General features: G+C 44.2%; 1 protein-coding gene across 5 annotated transcripts; it reads right to left on the bottom strand.

Moving 5' to 3' along the window:
• Positions 1 to 1,410: 1,410 nt before the first annotated feature.
• EI24 (EI24 autophagy associated transmembrane protein) lies at positions 1,411 to 14,248 on the bottom strand. Of its 5 annotated transcripts, none has more exons than XM_026505473.4 (12): positions 14,075 to 14,173; positions 12,815 to 12,899; positions 11,693 to 11,802; positions 8,476 to 8,621; positions 8,125 to 8,185; positions 6,977 to 7,043; positions 6,323 to 6,447; positions 5,888 to 6,007; positions 5,416 to 5,527; positions 4,641 to 4,752; positions 3,949 to 4,023; positions 1,411 to 2,561 (listed from the first exon to the last, which is right to left on the bottom strand). In XM_026505473.4, exons 3-12 carry the CDS (start codon positions 11,732 to 11,734, stop codon positions 2,399 to 2,401), a joined length of 1,023 nt encoding a protein of 340 aa, XP_026361258.1. In that variant the 5' UTR covers positions 11,735 to 11,802; positions 12,815 to 12,899; positions 14,075 to 14,173; the 3' UTR covers positions 1,411 to 2,398. The 5 variants fall into 5 exon arrangements, with proteins under 5 accessions (XP_026361258.1, XP_026361261.1, XP_048073155.1 ...); XM_026505476.4 differs by having other exon boundaries at positions 11,693 to 11,757; XM_048217198.2 differs by lacking the exon at positions 12,815 to 12,899 and having other exon boundaries at positions 11,693 to 11,757; positions 14,075 to 14,248.
• Between the last annotated feature and the right edge of the window lie 1,915 nt (positions 14,249 to 16,163).

The raw sequence follows: 16,163 nt of genomic DNA, 5'->3' as shown, positions 1-16,163 counted from the left end.
TGAACAACTATAGTTGCCTTTTTATTCCCACAGCTGTTATCCTTTTAAGGTGATTCAAAAACCTCTAGCCACGGGCTGCCCTCTTCTGGGTTTGCTCCAGTTTGTCACAATTCCTCTTCAACTTTATCTTGGCTCCTTACTAAGTGCAGAGCAATTAACAAGTCAGTACATGAATCTGCCCACTGAAAAGTTTCCAACAGACTTAGCAAACGTACTCAGGTCTGAAGTATCCACTTGCCAATTTTTCAAGTTGCTATCATGGGCAACTGAGCTCTAGATAGGACGTAAGGGCAGTGTTTTGAATCCCATACGCCTGTTCAAGCTGATGCCTGTCCCTGACAAGAACTTTTGTGAACAGGATGCCTAAGATCCTACTGGTTGCATGGTTAAAACTCAAGCCCTTTCATGTTTAGCAGTATGATCTCCCTTCCTTTCAGTTAGTCAGTTTGCCTCAACTTGCCTTTCTGAACTTAGCAAAAACAGCCTACTGTTCCTTTGATCCTGATTTCCTAACCACTGCCCTAGTGAAAATTTAAGAGGAATTCACACAGCTTTTGTGGACATCTTATTTGAGATGGTTGCCAGATTTTTACTGTAGATATGCCTAATCCATCATCGTACAGGCCTGGCCTTTCGATGACATTAATAAAATTCTGTAGATTCCTCACTTCCAACTTTGAGCATTTTTCTATAGCTAGGCACAGTGCTGGATAAGAATCACGTGCCTTCATCCACTTAACCCCTCACCCTTCTAAACTAAGACCAGCTTAGTTGGTACAAACACAAATTTCAGGCAGCTAAGATGTGGGCCCTTAAAGAACAAAGCCAGTGGTAAAAACTTTAAGTTCACTTTAAGGTAATGGCTGCTGAAATACTGAGGTCTTCTTCAAACCACCCCACAGCAACCTGGTTGAATGACCAGAGGGGTCAGAGGGGAATATTGGGACGAAATCTCATGTCTTTTACAATTTCTTGTGCACAAGCTGCTAACAACACCCGCTTCCAAGATGCCCACTATTTTAAAACCTTCTGTACTTTGAACTTGCTTGTACATCTCCCAGCAATGATTTTTACATCCTTACTGTCTTGTAAATAATGAAGGTTTCTCTCAACCAAATGTCTAATCCCTTCCCTAATGAAATGTTCAATACACTGAAACCTGAAAGGATCTCTCGCCCTTCATGAATACACAGGAGACATACATAATGGACTTAAAAACAATTCCCAATTCTATCATAAGATGTAAATATGATTATAATCACATAATCCACACTTCCTCAGGGAACATTTTTCAGGACTAATCTCTCAAAACTACAACCAAATTGTTCAAGGCAAAGTCACGTGTTCCACTTAACCTTTTTAACGTTTCGTGAGGTGATGATTTTTGAAAATTCAAACATTACACGCTTGTCGGAAACCAGCTCACGTTTAATTGTGACATTTTAAAATTGGACAAGTGTTTTGACATCTGCCCCTTTCCCCATATTTAGTCTCTTTAAAATGACAGGAAAATACCAACCAATCACAGGCTTAATGGGTTTAATAAGTTTACCCCTTCAGTTCCTATTTGCAGCACCCAATATTCCTTTGAAATACCAGACAGACCCGGCAGTGGCCAGCAGTACCCTTCAGACCTTCAGAGTTCCAAGTTCAGGTTCTCTGAGCATTCGGTGTTGCAGTGGCACCTGTCCAGAACTGGTACCTCCCTTTAGCTGGGGGACTCTAAATGTACCAGTGAAAAAAGCTTTTTCCCCTTCAAGGGGAAGAAAGAAAATCACTCTTCAAAACCCAGATCTGGCTATGAGGTCTTTCCTCCTGTCCCATCTCTTCAGGCTTGTTTTTTTGCAGTGGAGCAAGAGAGACCAAAATCTAACCTGAGTTACAAGAAACAATAGACAGTGATGGCTATAAAGGGAGTGACCAGGAGCAAATGAGATACTCCTTTACCTCCCACATCCAATATATGTGCTTCACAGAAAAACAACAACAACAACAACAACAAAAAAACAGGTCCACAAAATACAACAGCTAGAATTACAAAATCCATTCATCCGAGGGTGGGAGAAGGCAGGACGGGGAGCTGGGAGGGTCAATGGCACAGGGACAAAAATAGTATTCCAATCAGTCCAGGCACGGGGGCTGGCAAGTGCTAGAAAAGAGCTACAGAAAAACCTGTGGTCCATTCAGACTCACCGGTGTTAAAAATCCACACACTGGTGTCAAGAAGATTCTGCCTTTAGTGCACCAGAGACAAAATCCCAATTCCTCAGAGAGAAGGGAATATGCAGAGGGCCCTTGGCAGAGCGGGTCCTGCCTTCCCTGGCAGAGGAGGGGACAAGGAAAAGAGCCCCTACAGCCTCCTTCCAACCCCACCCATCCCCTCTGGATGGCAGGCGACTCAGTGGCCTGCAGCAGCCTTCAGTTTGGCGGGAGACGGATGCGGTGAAGGGAATTTCTCTGCAGAGGTTGAGCTACTCAGGGTGGACTGCAGGTAGACCGTCTTGTGGAAAAGTCTGTTGCTTAAGAAAACCACCAAGGAGAAGAGGCGCAGCTGGAAAAGGCTGGAAGGCAAGAGACCCAACTTGTTAGATCCCCAGTGGGTCAAACTTAATGTTTTAATTATTTGACAACTTACTTGACTTCATTAAACTTAAAATGACACAGAGGAAAACAAGACAACTGAAATTTGATCAAGGAACTTATATGCAGATATTAGACACATGGGTTAACAGCTAAAGAAGGTGCTGGGTCCAGCTGCTGTTATGAGTGCAAAGGAATCACCACTTGAAGTATGAAGGCTCAGAGGAAATAAAGTTACATTTCAGGTTAATTTTGATCGGAGAAGTACTTTTCTATGGCTGTTTATAAACCTCCAGCTATGTCTGAAGATACCATATACTACATGTGCTTCGTTTCCAAGAGTTTCAAGAGAAAGCCAGTTACACCACAGATTGCCATTACACTGAGCACTGCTGGGTAGTAAGAGCAAGCAAACACCCGAAACCGATCTGAAATTTCTAATACATGTATCCACACACTGACTTAACCAAAATTGATCAAAGATTAAGCTTTTTTTTTTAAATGGTAAAACTTTAGGAGTGCTACTATTATTGCTAACGATTCACTTCATTTTATTTTTTAAGATATTTTATTGTTTTTAGAGAGAGAGCATGCATGCACAAACGAACATGTGCTCGAGTGGCGGGGGAAGGTCAGAGAAAAAGGGAGAGAGAATCTCAAGCAGGCTCCACGCTCAGCACCGAGCCCGACGTGGGGCCCGATCTCATGACCCTGATATCATAACCTGAACCAAAATCAGAAGTCAGACACTAACCCGGCTGCACCACCCAGGCACTCCGCTAAAGATTCACTTTAAAATACTTTGCTTTGGGGCACCTGGGTGGCTCAGTTGGTTAAGCGTCTGCCTTTGGTTCAGGTCATAATCTCTGGGTCCTAGGATCAAGCCCAGAGCTCCCTGCTCAGTGGGGAGGTCTGCTTCTCCCTGTCTCCCCCAACCCCCGCCCCGCCCCTGCTCATGCTCTTCCTCAAATAACTAAAATACTAAAAAATAAATACTTTGTTTCACTATCACTATAATAAACTCATGTAGTCAGATCACATGATCCACTACAAAAAAGTTGGCCATTCTTACAAAAATGGGTTTCACTACAGTGTTTACAGTGCCTTATATTCAGTGAATTGTTAAATTTTAAAACTATGTATAATAGCCTCACATTTTGAAACACATGTGCATATCTGCCTGGGGAAAATTGGGGGATATATTCCAGAAGTGTTTTTCTCTCATCATAGTGTACATTAACGCTTTCCTACAATGTAAGACATGATGTTTTTTTTAAAGTCCCATTCCTATAATAGTGATGTTATAGCCCTGATCCTTTAACAGACAGATAGCTCACCACACTTTAGCTAATACTGGGTAGTACTTACTATGCTTTGCCAGGGGTTTTTGCTTCATTGGCGCTGATAATGAATAGAGGAAAGAGGATGGAGAAGAGGCAGCCACTGTGAACAGAAGAGAAACAGTCACCTTCATGACAGCCGTGACTTTGGAGGATAGATTAGAAGCCCAGAGTTCCCTTGCCTCCAGAGCTAACATCACGGTTTGATGAAACCTTAATCTTTTTTTTTTTTTTTAAGATTTTATTTATTTGACAGAGATAGAGACAGCCAGCGAGAGAGGGAACACAAGCAGGGGGAGGGGGAGAGGAAGAAGCAGGCTCCCAGCGGAGGAGCCTGATGTGGGACTCGATCCCGGAACGCCGGGATCACGCCCTGAGCCGAAGGCAGACGCTTTAACGACTGCGCTACCCAGGCGCCCCTGATGAAACCTTAATCTATCAAACAACTCTTCAAAAAGATTTTTTTTGTTGTTTTCCCAAGCACTGTCTCTGGTAAACACTGCTCCAGGAGGCAACACAAAAGAATGCGGCATTTAGGATCATGCAGACTATATTTTAATCCTAACTGACAATGTCTATCTGTCAAGAAGAAAAAGTCTACAGACCTCCTGATGGCCAAATAAGGATGGAAAATGCCTACCATAAAACCAGGTATACAAAAAATGCTCCCTACACTGAGTATTCTTACTAGCCCCCATCAAGTCCCTCTGGCCAAATTACCTGATAATGTATGAGGACTGCATTGCTGTGAGGAATGCCAAGGGCAAGCCAAATCCAAAGTAGTAAGGCCAATTCCTTTCTATGTTTGACAACCGCTGGTGCATTTCAATTCCTAAAACAAGACAGCCAAGACAATAATTAGATCGCTTACTTCCTTTTAGTCAAATGACTAAATATGGTAGACAAATTACTTGAAGTTTGACTTTCAGGTATACATCTGTCATTTGGAACAGTTAAAGCATATAAATGGGAATTGTCCAAATACGATATAATGCTTCTGTGTGAAGTTTTTCAATTCGATAATCACAATTTCAAAGCTGCTAGGAATTATGAATTACATCAGCATCCTTTGTCATGATTAGTCTCAAACAAAGTAAGGTATCAAATAAAAAGGCAGCCATTCTCTAGAAATCAATTAACCTCTTCCAACCACAGACACCTTTACGAATATGCCAAGGTCTTAAAAACATCCCCCGGAGAATATCAAAGTACTGACATCAATTCCTCAAAGTCAGGAAAACGCGTGCTCCTTTACGCCACTGTATGGCCACATCACATTAAGCACCATGAGGGTAATGCTACATTGCCATATCCCCCAGCATCAAAGTTATGGGTTAAACCCTTTAAGCCAAGTGCAAATTCCCTCTTGCCAAAGAGGCTACTTCCTTCCAAAGACTGTTTACCAAGGGCCTAAGTATTAAACAGTTTAAGAAGTCTGCCTAGCAGCATTTCCAAACTGGACCTCCCACATCTGAGTTTCTTTAGATGGACTTACCTTTATTGAACCAACGATATTCAAAGCAGTACAGTGAGTAGAGAAGGGACATATGCAGAAGACTAACCAGCTGACCAACAAGGTGGATGGGAAAGAGACTCACGAACATCCCCTAAAGAACAAATATGGAAAATCTTAATCCCAAAGCTTCAGAGACCTAACGCTCTTTACCCGCCACTCTGAGTCGTCCCCCTCTGCCTGCATAACACAGCCTCATCGACGCTCCTCAAGTTTCTCACTAGCAGGAGAGTAGAGAATGCCCGTGGGCAGGGAAGAGGAGGTAAATTCATGTTGCTTATTACTTTACGATTTTTTAATTTTCCAGTTGTTTCTGCGAAAAAATGATTAAAAAATCATTACCTCCCATAAAGCTTATCTGCCCCAGTATAAATGCAATACCCTAGCTTTGTGAAGCTCCCTCTAGTGAACCTTTTTTCAAAACCTGCCCATGTACCCAGAAGGCCAGTCTCACCTGGATGAGGAAAAGAGCTTGCAGCAAAAGGTTGAAGAGCATATCAGCAATTATTTTGCTGACACTAGGGAATGGGTGAGGCTTCCTCCCTGATACCTCAAATGCCAGGTCAGCTATGTCCTGTAACAGAGAAAGGAGCTCACCAAACCATGAATGAGATGGTTTCACCATCCATCCCCAAAGCTAAGGCCACTGATCTACCATTAGATCTGCCAGGTGAGAAAAGTTCCTGGACATCTGGCAATGAGATGCTTTTGTGACCTGAGACAATAATTCCATTTTACAAGCCCACAAAGATCACCCACTGGCTGCATGAACAAGAAAGGTTAAGGCTATGAAATCATTCTCTGCATGGCCACCAACCACAGGCTAAAACCTGCCACCCATCAACCCATCGTGCTGCAGGACCCAGACTCCATTCTGCCATGGACCTACTTGAAACCAAATGGCGTTTACAACTTTGCTAAGCACAAACAGAGGGAGCACCCAAAGAGCACTGAAGATGGACGTAAGGAAGAATTCCAGCCATGACCAAACATCTCCATGTAGTGATGGATCACCTAAAAAGGGGGAAAAAGAGTTGTCAGTCTAACGGAAGAAATGAAAAATAAAAAACACCGAATATGGAACCCCTAGTTGGTGATTCTTCTCCCCCACCCCCCATCCACCCCCCACACCTCTGTTTCTTGCCAGCATATCCCCATACCGACTTCGGATAGTTTTCTTCTTCGGACACACACCAATCGCTAGCCACAGCTCTAAGTCAGAGAAGCCATCTGTGCTGCTTACCTGGTGGTGACGGAGATGTCACAGTGCTCTAACAGCACACACTATGCAGGAAACTACCTGGGTTGCATTCAATCCCAGCTCTGCCACTTACTAATGGTTTAACCTCAGTAACTAATTTCTATTTCCTCATCCATAAAAAAAGCTATCTGTGACAGTACCCGCTCAGAGGGTTGTAGAGAGGCTTGAGCTAAAAACATCCAAAGCTCCTGGTACACCCAAGTGTCAATAAACTGAGGGAGACAGGGAGGTACCTCCCACCCCCATCGCAGGCAGATGGCACGCAGCAATGCGTATACTTACCAATAATTTGGGCTGTCACTGACTGTAGTACGGGAATAAACACTCGATAAAACAAGAGGAGACTTAACTAAAGGAAAGAAGGAATAAAGTAAACATTAAAAGCTCCTCATTAGAACAAGAGTTGCTGGTTTCAGTGTCTTATTTTCCAGATAGAGGTGCCTTTTCAAGGAGGCCTGAAGAGGCACCAAAACTGAGACCCATTTCTATCTCCCAGTACTCCCTGCTAAGGTACAAGCCTGACACTGCCTATGACAACAGTCAGACTCTTGGGGACATAGATGAACACTGCAAATGGTGTTCAGACCAAAATACAGGTACATACTAAATATGCAGTAATACTTTATTAATTAAACATATACAAACATTTGTGAAATGTTTAGATCCAGACAACTTGAATTACATTGAATTCCAAGTAAAAAAAATAATAATACTTAACTACCTGTTCTTCAAAGTACTCAAATTTCCCTTAAGTCTATGTTAGCTCTCGATGAACTCTAGGCAACTTTTTCTGGTATGGGTTTTCAAAGTAATCAATTCTAATAGATTGATAAGACCAGATGCAAGGATAACCTTGCCCTTGTCCTTCTGCCTTTTCCTTCTGATCTCCCATAGTTGCTCTTAGCCAAAATGTCCAATGTCAAGAGAAACTCTTAACATTAAAATTGGTGAAACAGTCACTTTTTAAAAAAATGAAAGTGTCGAAGTGCCTGGGTGGCTCAGTCGGTTAAGTGTCTGATTCTTGATTTTGGCTCAGGTCATGATCTCAGGGTCACGGGATCGAGACCCGTGTAGAGCCTGCTTGAGATTCTCTCGCCCTTTCCCTCTGCCTCTCTGCAGAGAGGCATCCCCCACCCCAGCTTGTTCTCTCTCTCAAAAAATTAAATAAATATATAAATAAATAAATAAATAAATAAATAAATAAATAAATAAATGTGTACATTTAGGGCTATCCCTGATATTTATATACAAGTGTTCTCTGTGTGGGAATAAAATCACCGCTGGTGCAGACTCCTTCCTCAGTTATAGTCTTAAGCATGTATCACCACATGAAAGTTACCTATTTCAGTTTCAAGACAGGAGTCAAGAACTATTAACAATAGCAACAACCTGAGGACAAGGCACCTGGCATTTGAGGAAAAAGAACTTACCCAGAATACTCCACCATTCCAAGCGCAGCACTGGAAAATTCTACTAACGATACGTGGCTCACTGGAAAAGACCACATGTATTTAGCTCGTAAGGTACACAGGCTACTTCCATATCATTATTCAGTCACTCCTCACCTTAGACCTTTCGTTGGTTACTGTTAGTTTTCTAGCACCTGTTATTCTCCCAATGTTCTCCTAGGGTCAATGAGAAAAGGCTAAAATACAAAACGCACATAACGGGGTCCTGAAGCTCCAAGTGACTATGCAGAGTCTTAATTCTATCCTAAGGACCAGTCGCTTCCTGAAGCCCACCCCCTCAGACATTTTCCGACATCAGCCCCCACTCCTTACCTCTCTTGCCTCCTTTCTGTACTCTGGGCTCTCCTCTGCGCCAGCACACTGCCTGCCCTTCTTCGGCGCTGCTCCTCTCTCTTTTGCTGAATCCGAGCATCTAGCTTTGAGATGGTACAAATTCCCCAGATGGAGTCTTTGATTCCCTATAGACAAGGGTATCATTTTAAAGAGGAAGGATTGTGGATGACAGAAGACTTTCCCAAGTTACATACAGTAAAGTGAAGTACCAGTGGAAACCACTGAACTTATTTTGCCACATGGCTTAAGGGAGCCTTGATAGTTTGATATAATTCAAAATTTACAGCAGTTCTAAAACTAGAACTTGCAAATATCCTTTCTCAGATTTACCAATAATAAATGTGGTAAATTAATTTATTATTTACACATATATATACACACACACATTTCCCCCCATACCAGAATGTGGTTTGTTTGGTTTTTTTTTTAAGATTTTATTTATTTGACAGAGAGAAAGGAAAATCACAAGCAGGGGGCATGGCAGAGGGAGAAGCAGGCCACCCGCTGAGTAGGGAGCCCGACACAGGGCTCCATCCCAGGACCCTGGGATCAGGACTTTAGCCAAAGGCAGATGCTTAACCAAATGAGCCACCCAGGCGCCCCCAGAATGTGTATTCCTGAGAATAGTATTCTTTTCTATAACCACAAGTTATTGATTCCAGAAACTTAATACTGAAATACTTTAATCCTCAGGCCATATTCCAGTTTCTCCATTTGTCCGAACAACACCGTCTATAGCATGTTTACCCTGCACGTGTCAGAAATCAGTTCGGAGTCACATGCTACATTTACCTGTCCTAGCTCCTTAAGCTCCTTTATTAGAAACAGCTTCTCAGCCTATCTTTCTTCTTGAAGTACAGAGGCTAGTTATTTCATGGTTCCCTCAATTTAGGTTTTCTTACCATGAGACCCAGGCTACCCCACTTTGGGCAAGAGTATCGCAGTAAGGCTGGTGTGCCCTTCTAGATACTAGCGGCAGAGAAAGACATCTGCCTGCCCTTGCTGGCGATGTTATTTTACATACTCAGTCAAGGTGCTGTCCAGTGTCTCCACTGTATGGTTGCAAATTTCTCTTCTTGCAACTAGTAAGCCATCGGTGGTCAACGCTGCTGAGACCAAGCAAATGTCCTGCTCATTAAGTTTCTCTCTCTGAGATTTAGTACCCACTGACAATTCTTGCTCAAACCAAGCTTGAATCACATGGTTGCAAAACAGTGGTTTTCTAATCCCTCCACACTTAAAAGACTACAAAAATCTGGTTATTGCCCTCCTCTGTTCTCTTTATTAATATTAATCAAATACCTCTGGTATGCCTTATGCCCTGTACTGAACTCCAGGGATACGAGAACAAATTAAACACTGGTCTCTAGAAAGGACCAGGGGCTGGACCACAGCTGCGGAAAGACAAAGAAATCACTAGTGTAAGATGTGAATAGCTGGAGGATGAGAGCATGCCACATAAGACAGAAACAACACGGTAGTACAGATGGAGGAAAGAATGTCCTTTAAGAGCGTATGAAGGGGGAGAGGGTTGTTAGGTCTATAAATTGACAGTGACAGAGGCACTTGCCCACCATATTGAAAGAGCTCCGATAACGGAAAAGTTAGTGCTGCAAACCCCAGAATTGCCTATCATCCAGTTCCGAAAACAACATTCATTCATCCATCCATCCACCCACATATTAAGCATCCTCAATGAGCTAGACATTGGTCACATGAAAATGCTCAAGAAACGTGTAACCTACAGGAAAAGTATACAACCAAAAAAACAATAAAAATAGTTTAAAGTATGTTCCACAATAGATTTATGTCCAAAGTAGACTGGTAGCACTGGGATATTCAACCTCACAAAGAACAGGTGGAAAAAAGACATTCTGGAAGCAAAGGCCTATCTGGACTCAAGAATGGCATTTTTACCTACTGTTATTAGCTACAACAAATTTTGGAGATAACTGCCAGGATACAGAAAAATGGGAATGGGTTATGTACTACTACTGACGGCATAAATTGGCAGTGTGTACCTGATCTTTTTATCTGCAAGTAGAGACTTGTTTTGCTTTTAACTTCTAAATCTTCCACAAATTGTTTAAATATTTAAGGTACTGAAGTTATGGCTGAGGGCCTTGCATGCGCTAGGACGACGACTGGATCCCCACCTCTGAGATGCTTACAGTCTAAATGGGGCAGACAAACATTAACAGTGCATTGCAGAACCGATCCAGGGTTGAAATTCTATAGTACAAGAATGGCAAGATGAGGTAAAGGTGTTAAAAGTAGATCTCAGGGCACCTGGGCGGCTCAGTTGGTTAAGTGTCTGCCTTTGGCTCAGGTCATGATCCCAGGGTCCAGGGATCGAGCCCCGCATCAGGCTCCCTGCTAGGCGGTGAGTCTGTTTCTTCTGCTCATGCTCCCTCTCTCTCAAATAAATATATAAAAATAAATAATATCTTTTAAAAAAAATAGATCTCATTGCATGAAGTCTCTTTGACCCTTCTAAGATACTCCTTCAATTCCCCCTTTTTTACTCCAAGGTAAAAACTTGTAAGCATTCCCACTGAAGAAGGATCCCTGCTCCCTCTCCCTTCTCTCAGGAATACAGCTACAGGGGCTACACAACCAGGGCATTAAACCTCAGACATCCACTATGATGGAATTTTGTGCTATTGGTTCGTTGGGGTTACTAAGTCCTAACCAGATGTTTATGGGCATTTTTTTCCCTAGAGCATCGTCATCTGTACCACGTAGAATGGCGGGAAAGTAGGTTCTATAAAGTAAATAGGAATAAAGTAGTTTAGGTAATAGTAGTCTATCAATGTTCATTGTTCAAGTGTGGCCAGCAGACGACAGTTACATAAAATAACTTGATGCTGGTGAAGGATACAGAGCAACTCTTTGTACTATTTTGCAACTTTTCTGTAAGTCTAAAATTATTCCAAAATAGAAAGCTTTTTGAAAAAAAAGGCTCTGGAGTCAAACTAACCAAGGTTCCAATACTAGAGACACTCACTAGATAGCTCTCCCAAGCTTCTGGAAGATGCAAGATAATACTTAATCTCCTGAGTAGTGTGGATGAGAATGAAAACCTGCAGGTGAAGGACCCAATAAATACAACAAAAACTTCCCCCCAAAACCTGAAGGATTTCCTAGTCAGTTCCTGCAGCAAAAAGATCAAGAGATAACACAACACTGTACTCACCCTGGCAAGGTCCTGGAGAAAGGTTTTGACACTGTCAGCCATCTCTTCACCACCCAAACTACCAACTACACAGAGAGAGAAGTGTCTCAAAATCTTTCATCATGAAGGACCTGGAAACAGATGGAGCATAAGGGGGCAACAAATAGGTATCTTACAGGTAAGTTACTTCACGTACATTCAATGTGAGGATGTTTTTCACATACTTACTGGGGAGTGTAGCAGATTTGGGCACTCCCATAGATACTAACACAGGGAACTAAGTGAAGGTATACCTGTCTGTAACTGCTGAAACCTGAAAGCAATACAATTTTTAAGTCACTTCCCCCACCCTTTCACTTTTACATGGGGGTAAATGTGCTCTTGGACCAGGAGTCTCCTCTCTGGGCCTCGAAGTCCCTAACTATCCCTCCTACACATCCCAAATACTTGAGGATTTGGAAATGAGTGATAATTACATTTCAGTATCCTCTTAAAAGCGGTAGTAATACTTGATGTAGACCCTCAAACACTTGAATGAAAATACAAGAGCAAGATGAAAGTTCTGGCAAAAATTATTAAATATGCACTTCACACGCAGGTTTCTCGGGCACACAAGTAAGTTAAAGTACAATGTGAAATCGCCCACCTAGACCACCAAATAAGCCTCCCCGTTTTCCAACTTTAAATATATATATACATACACACATACACACACCCAATTTTAATAAGCATCCAAGAAACAGTGATTATAAACTAGGTCAAAAAAGTCTGTGTATAAACATTCCTTAAAACACTACAGCTTTCTCATTTTAGATATTTCTCAGGTGAATGAGGACCCCAGCTCCAAAAATTTATGACAGAGTTTCACCAGCATCTCGTATAAAACTCCAATTTCAAAACATAAGCACATTCTCCTTCACACATATAACCACTTCAAACTGTACCCTGCCCCAACTGGATTACTGCCACCCAGAACCAGAAGAGCGGGGAATACAGCAGGAGGAAGGCAACTTGCACAACACCCTCTGTACCATCTGCTCCTAAGGTCAAATCCTATTACTTCAGATAAAGAAGTCTCTTGGGTTCAGAAACTTCTGTGAATACTCCCACTTAAAAACACCTCAGGGTGACAGGGTAACTCACTGTCAGGTGAACAGGAACTATTCCATACACGATCCTAGCTTCTAAAGACTGTCGTGGATTCACTCTTAGCCAGCTACTTCCTCCTCTGTAAATTAAGGATATTAAAATTCTTCACAGGTCTTTTGAATAGAAGGTGTTAAGAACAGAAAAATAGTACCTTCTGTATAAACACAGTTCCACTAAAGACTACGCTAGCTTGGAGTTTAAGGAAACCAGTCACTTAGTCTGGATTTCTCAAAGGACGGCAGCCCTAGTCCAGCAGAACAGCTGTGTTATCTGAACCGTGGCCATTAACACCTGGCTTCCGCACGTACGAAGGGCAGGTTACCTACTGACCAACTGCTGCCATCGAAGGACAAGTCACTTCAATTCTATACAGAGACCCTAGGAGCCTTTCTTCACGGATACTTGGTGAATTGCCCGGTTTGACAAAAAGCTGAGGCATGGAGAAAAATAGAACTTGCCACAATTTGAGACCACACAGGGGGAACTTTACAATTGAGCTGGAAGGAAATAAGATGCATCTGGTTCTCATCACTTTACAGATGGAGGAACTAAGTCTCCGAAGTTAAATGCTTGCCCAAGATCACAGCAAATGAAAGGCTACTGCGAACTTCAGAACCCTGGTGTTCGAACTCTCAGTCGGGACTTTTTTTACTCAAGCTTTGCAATGAGTTTAACGCGAGCATCCCACGGACAACTTCTTTTGAACCAGGAAATACAGATGGCCCTTAGGTCCCTAGTAGTCATTAAAACTTGTTAAGCATCTTCTGAGGCACAATCCTGTCCTTTCATTTCTAAGCCACCAAACCCAAGTCCGGAAAGCAGGAAGCTGTTCCAGCCCACACCAGGTGCAGAAAGGGTGAGCATCCTCGCTTCTCTCCAGGGCTCCACGGACTGCCTCGGGTCAGCTCGGACCCGTCTCCGTGGTAGCTCCTTGCCAATTTCGACCGGAAACATAGTCTCCACCCGCAACCCAGCCGTGCACGAGGTGCGGAGCACGCTCACCTCCCGTCACACGCAGAGCTAAACATAGACGCGCCACACCTGGGGCAGCGTCTCGCGCGGGGCTGCGGGCTGCGTCCCGCGCCCCGGCCTGGGCTGCCTCCGGCCAGAACCCTCCTGCCAAGGGTCCCCTCCCGAAGCCCGGAACCACGCACCCCCGCGCTCGGGCCCTCCCTGCCCTCGCACGCCCTCACCGCCCCTGCCTCGCAGGGCCCCAGCCGCGCGCCGCCTCCGGCTCAGGCAGCCTGCACCTACCCGGCCGCTCCGCCGCCGCGGCTCCGGCCCACCCGGCCCCTCGCCCAAAGCGGGCCCACTCGGCTCCTCTTGGACCCTCCGCGCCCGGCCGCCAGCTGCCGCCCGGGCGCTCCCAGGGCCGGGGCCGCTGCGCCCTCACTGGGCATGCCCGGGCCGCACGGGGCCGCTGGGAAGTCGGGCGGGCGCCGAGCCGAGCGGAGCCGATCGGAGCGGCGCCGTGCAGGCTGGGGTGGGGTGGAGGGGGCGGGGCCGCAGCGGCGGAGGGGGCGGGGCCAGGCGGGGCGGCGGAGCCTGAGAAACGCAGTCTGTGCGCGGACCCAGCCCGTCCCGCGCCGCGTCCGGGGCGCCCAGGACCGCCCCGCGCGCTTCCTGGACCGCCTCCCTCATCCAGTCCTGCCAGATAACTCATCCTGTTTTTTTGCCCTCCCCGTTTACTCTTGCAGGCTTGCTTGTCCTTCTAAAACGCTACGAAGCCTAACAGGGGAACAAAATATAGAGGCCACCTTGCTTTATCTGGTTGGAGGTTTTCTGTAACCAAAGGGTACTATGCAACGACGGGCTTAAGTCAAGATCATTGAGAACAGGACACGCCGCCATGCAGTTCGGCTGCATTAGGTGTGCACTCTGACGGCAAAGTGATGGTTGAGATTAAAATTCTAAACGTGAATAGAAATAAAGCCTTGTCATCTCCATCCCCACCAATCCATTTTTACCCCAGGGATGGCAACTCCTTGGCATCCACATTAAGCCGCACCTAGAACTTTTTTTGTATTACCAGTCTCTTACATCTCACTTCCCATTTCCTCTCTTCTTTTCGCTTCCTATTTTCCTTTACCTCTGTGTTTAGAGATGTTAGTGCTAGGACCACCTATAGGATCAGATTTTTACCACTAGAAGCTATTTAGTGCAACCTCCTATTTGTGGGACAGGAAGCCTGGGTGTCACATGACTCACTCAAGGTCAGTGGCAGAGCAAATGCCCAGGCCTCCTGACTCTTCCAGTTAAGTGGGCTAGGAGTTGTTGTTGACCCCTTCTCCCTGGCCCAACGTCCAGCCCCATGCCAAAATAAACCAGCCCCCTACCTTGAGCCTAGGGAAACCTTCCCTTCCTTTCAAGGAAGAGGATCAATGGAAAGGACCACGATCAGAGAAAGGAATGAAGCATTTGGAATAGAAGCCCTGAAGTAAAGGGCCAACCTAGGATTTATATGTAAACTCCTGGAGGGGGGTGGTGGGGTATTTTTTTCTTACTTGTTTCAATGATCTCATTGTCACTGAAAACAGATCTAGTAATATCCACTCAAGTTTCCTTTTCTCATGAATCTATTGATGAAGGATAGGTGGAAGAAAGTTGGGCAGGAACAAGCTGCCCTCCCCCCACCCTAAGAGGAAACCACCCTTAAAAGGATTTTACACCCCAGGTAGGAGCCCTCCACCCTTTCCCACATGAACGATAGACGACAAAAACCTAGTTGGATGGCAGGCGTAGGGAGGGTTAATCAGATTAAAACAGCCCTCCAACAGGCCCATAAAACCCCTAGACTTAGAAAGCTGATGGCAACCCTTTCCGATCCCCTCCCTCTTCCAGAGCTCTGTATTATCACTTTACTATCACTCAATAAACTTTGCTTTGCTGCCCACTACTCAGTCTGGTCTACCTCTTCATTCTTCCTAAGTGATGACCAAGAACCTCGGGCACCAAAGGAAAGGAAATCCTGTAACACTATTGCCTTATTTACTCTAGCACTGAAGTCATTACAAAGAGGAGAGGTCCCTATGCATTCCTTTTGACCCCCCCAAGTAAAAATCTTAAACTGATTATCACATAAAACCGCTTTTTTTTTCTTTTGGAGTTTTATTTTGATTAAAGTAAGCATCCTGTGAGGCTTAGATATTGTGTTATAAAGAGATTTAAATGCTTTAATGATAGACTGAGTATTGTAACTATCAGTTACAATAGTAGCCATTCCTCTGAACTTTATCCTTTCTCAAAAGTGTGAACTTAGAAAGAATTTAATACATATTAATCTCTAATTTGCTTGATGGAAGGAAAATCTTACAAATCCCAACGTGTATAATACGATCTAGAA

The sequence above is a fragment of the Ursus arctos genome, unplaced genomic scaffold, assembly GCF_023065955.2.
Source record: "Ursus arctos isolate Adak ecotype North America unplaced genomic scaffold, UrsArc2.0 scaffold_22, whole genome shotgun sequence".
NCBI lineage: Eukaryota > Metazoa > Chordata > Mammalia > Carnivora > Ursidae > Ursus > Ursus arctos.
This window is presented reverse-complemented; position numbering and strand designations above follow the sequence as displayed.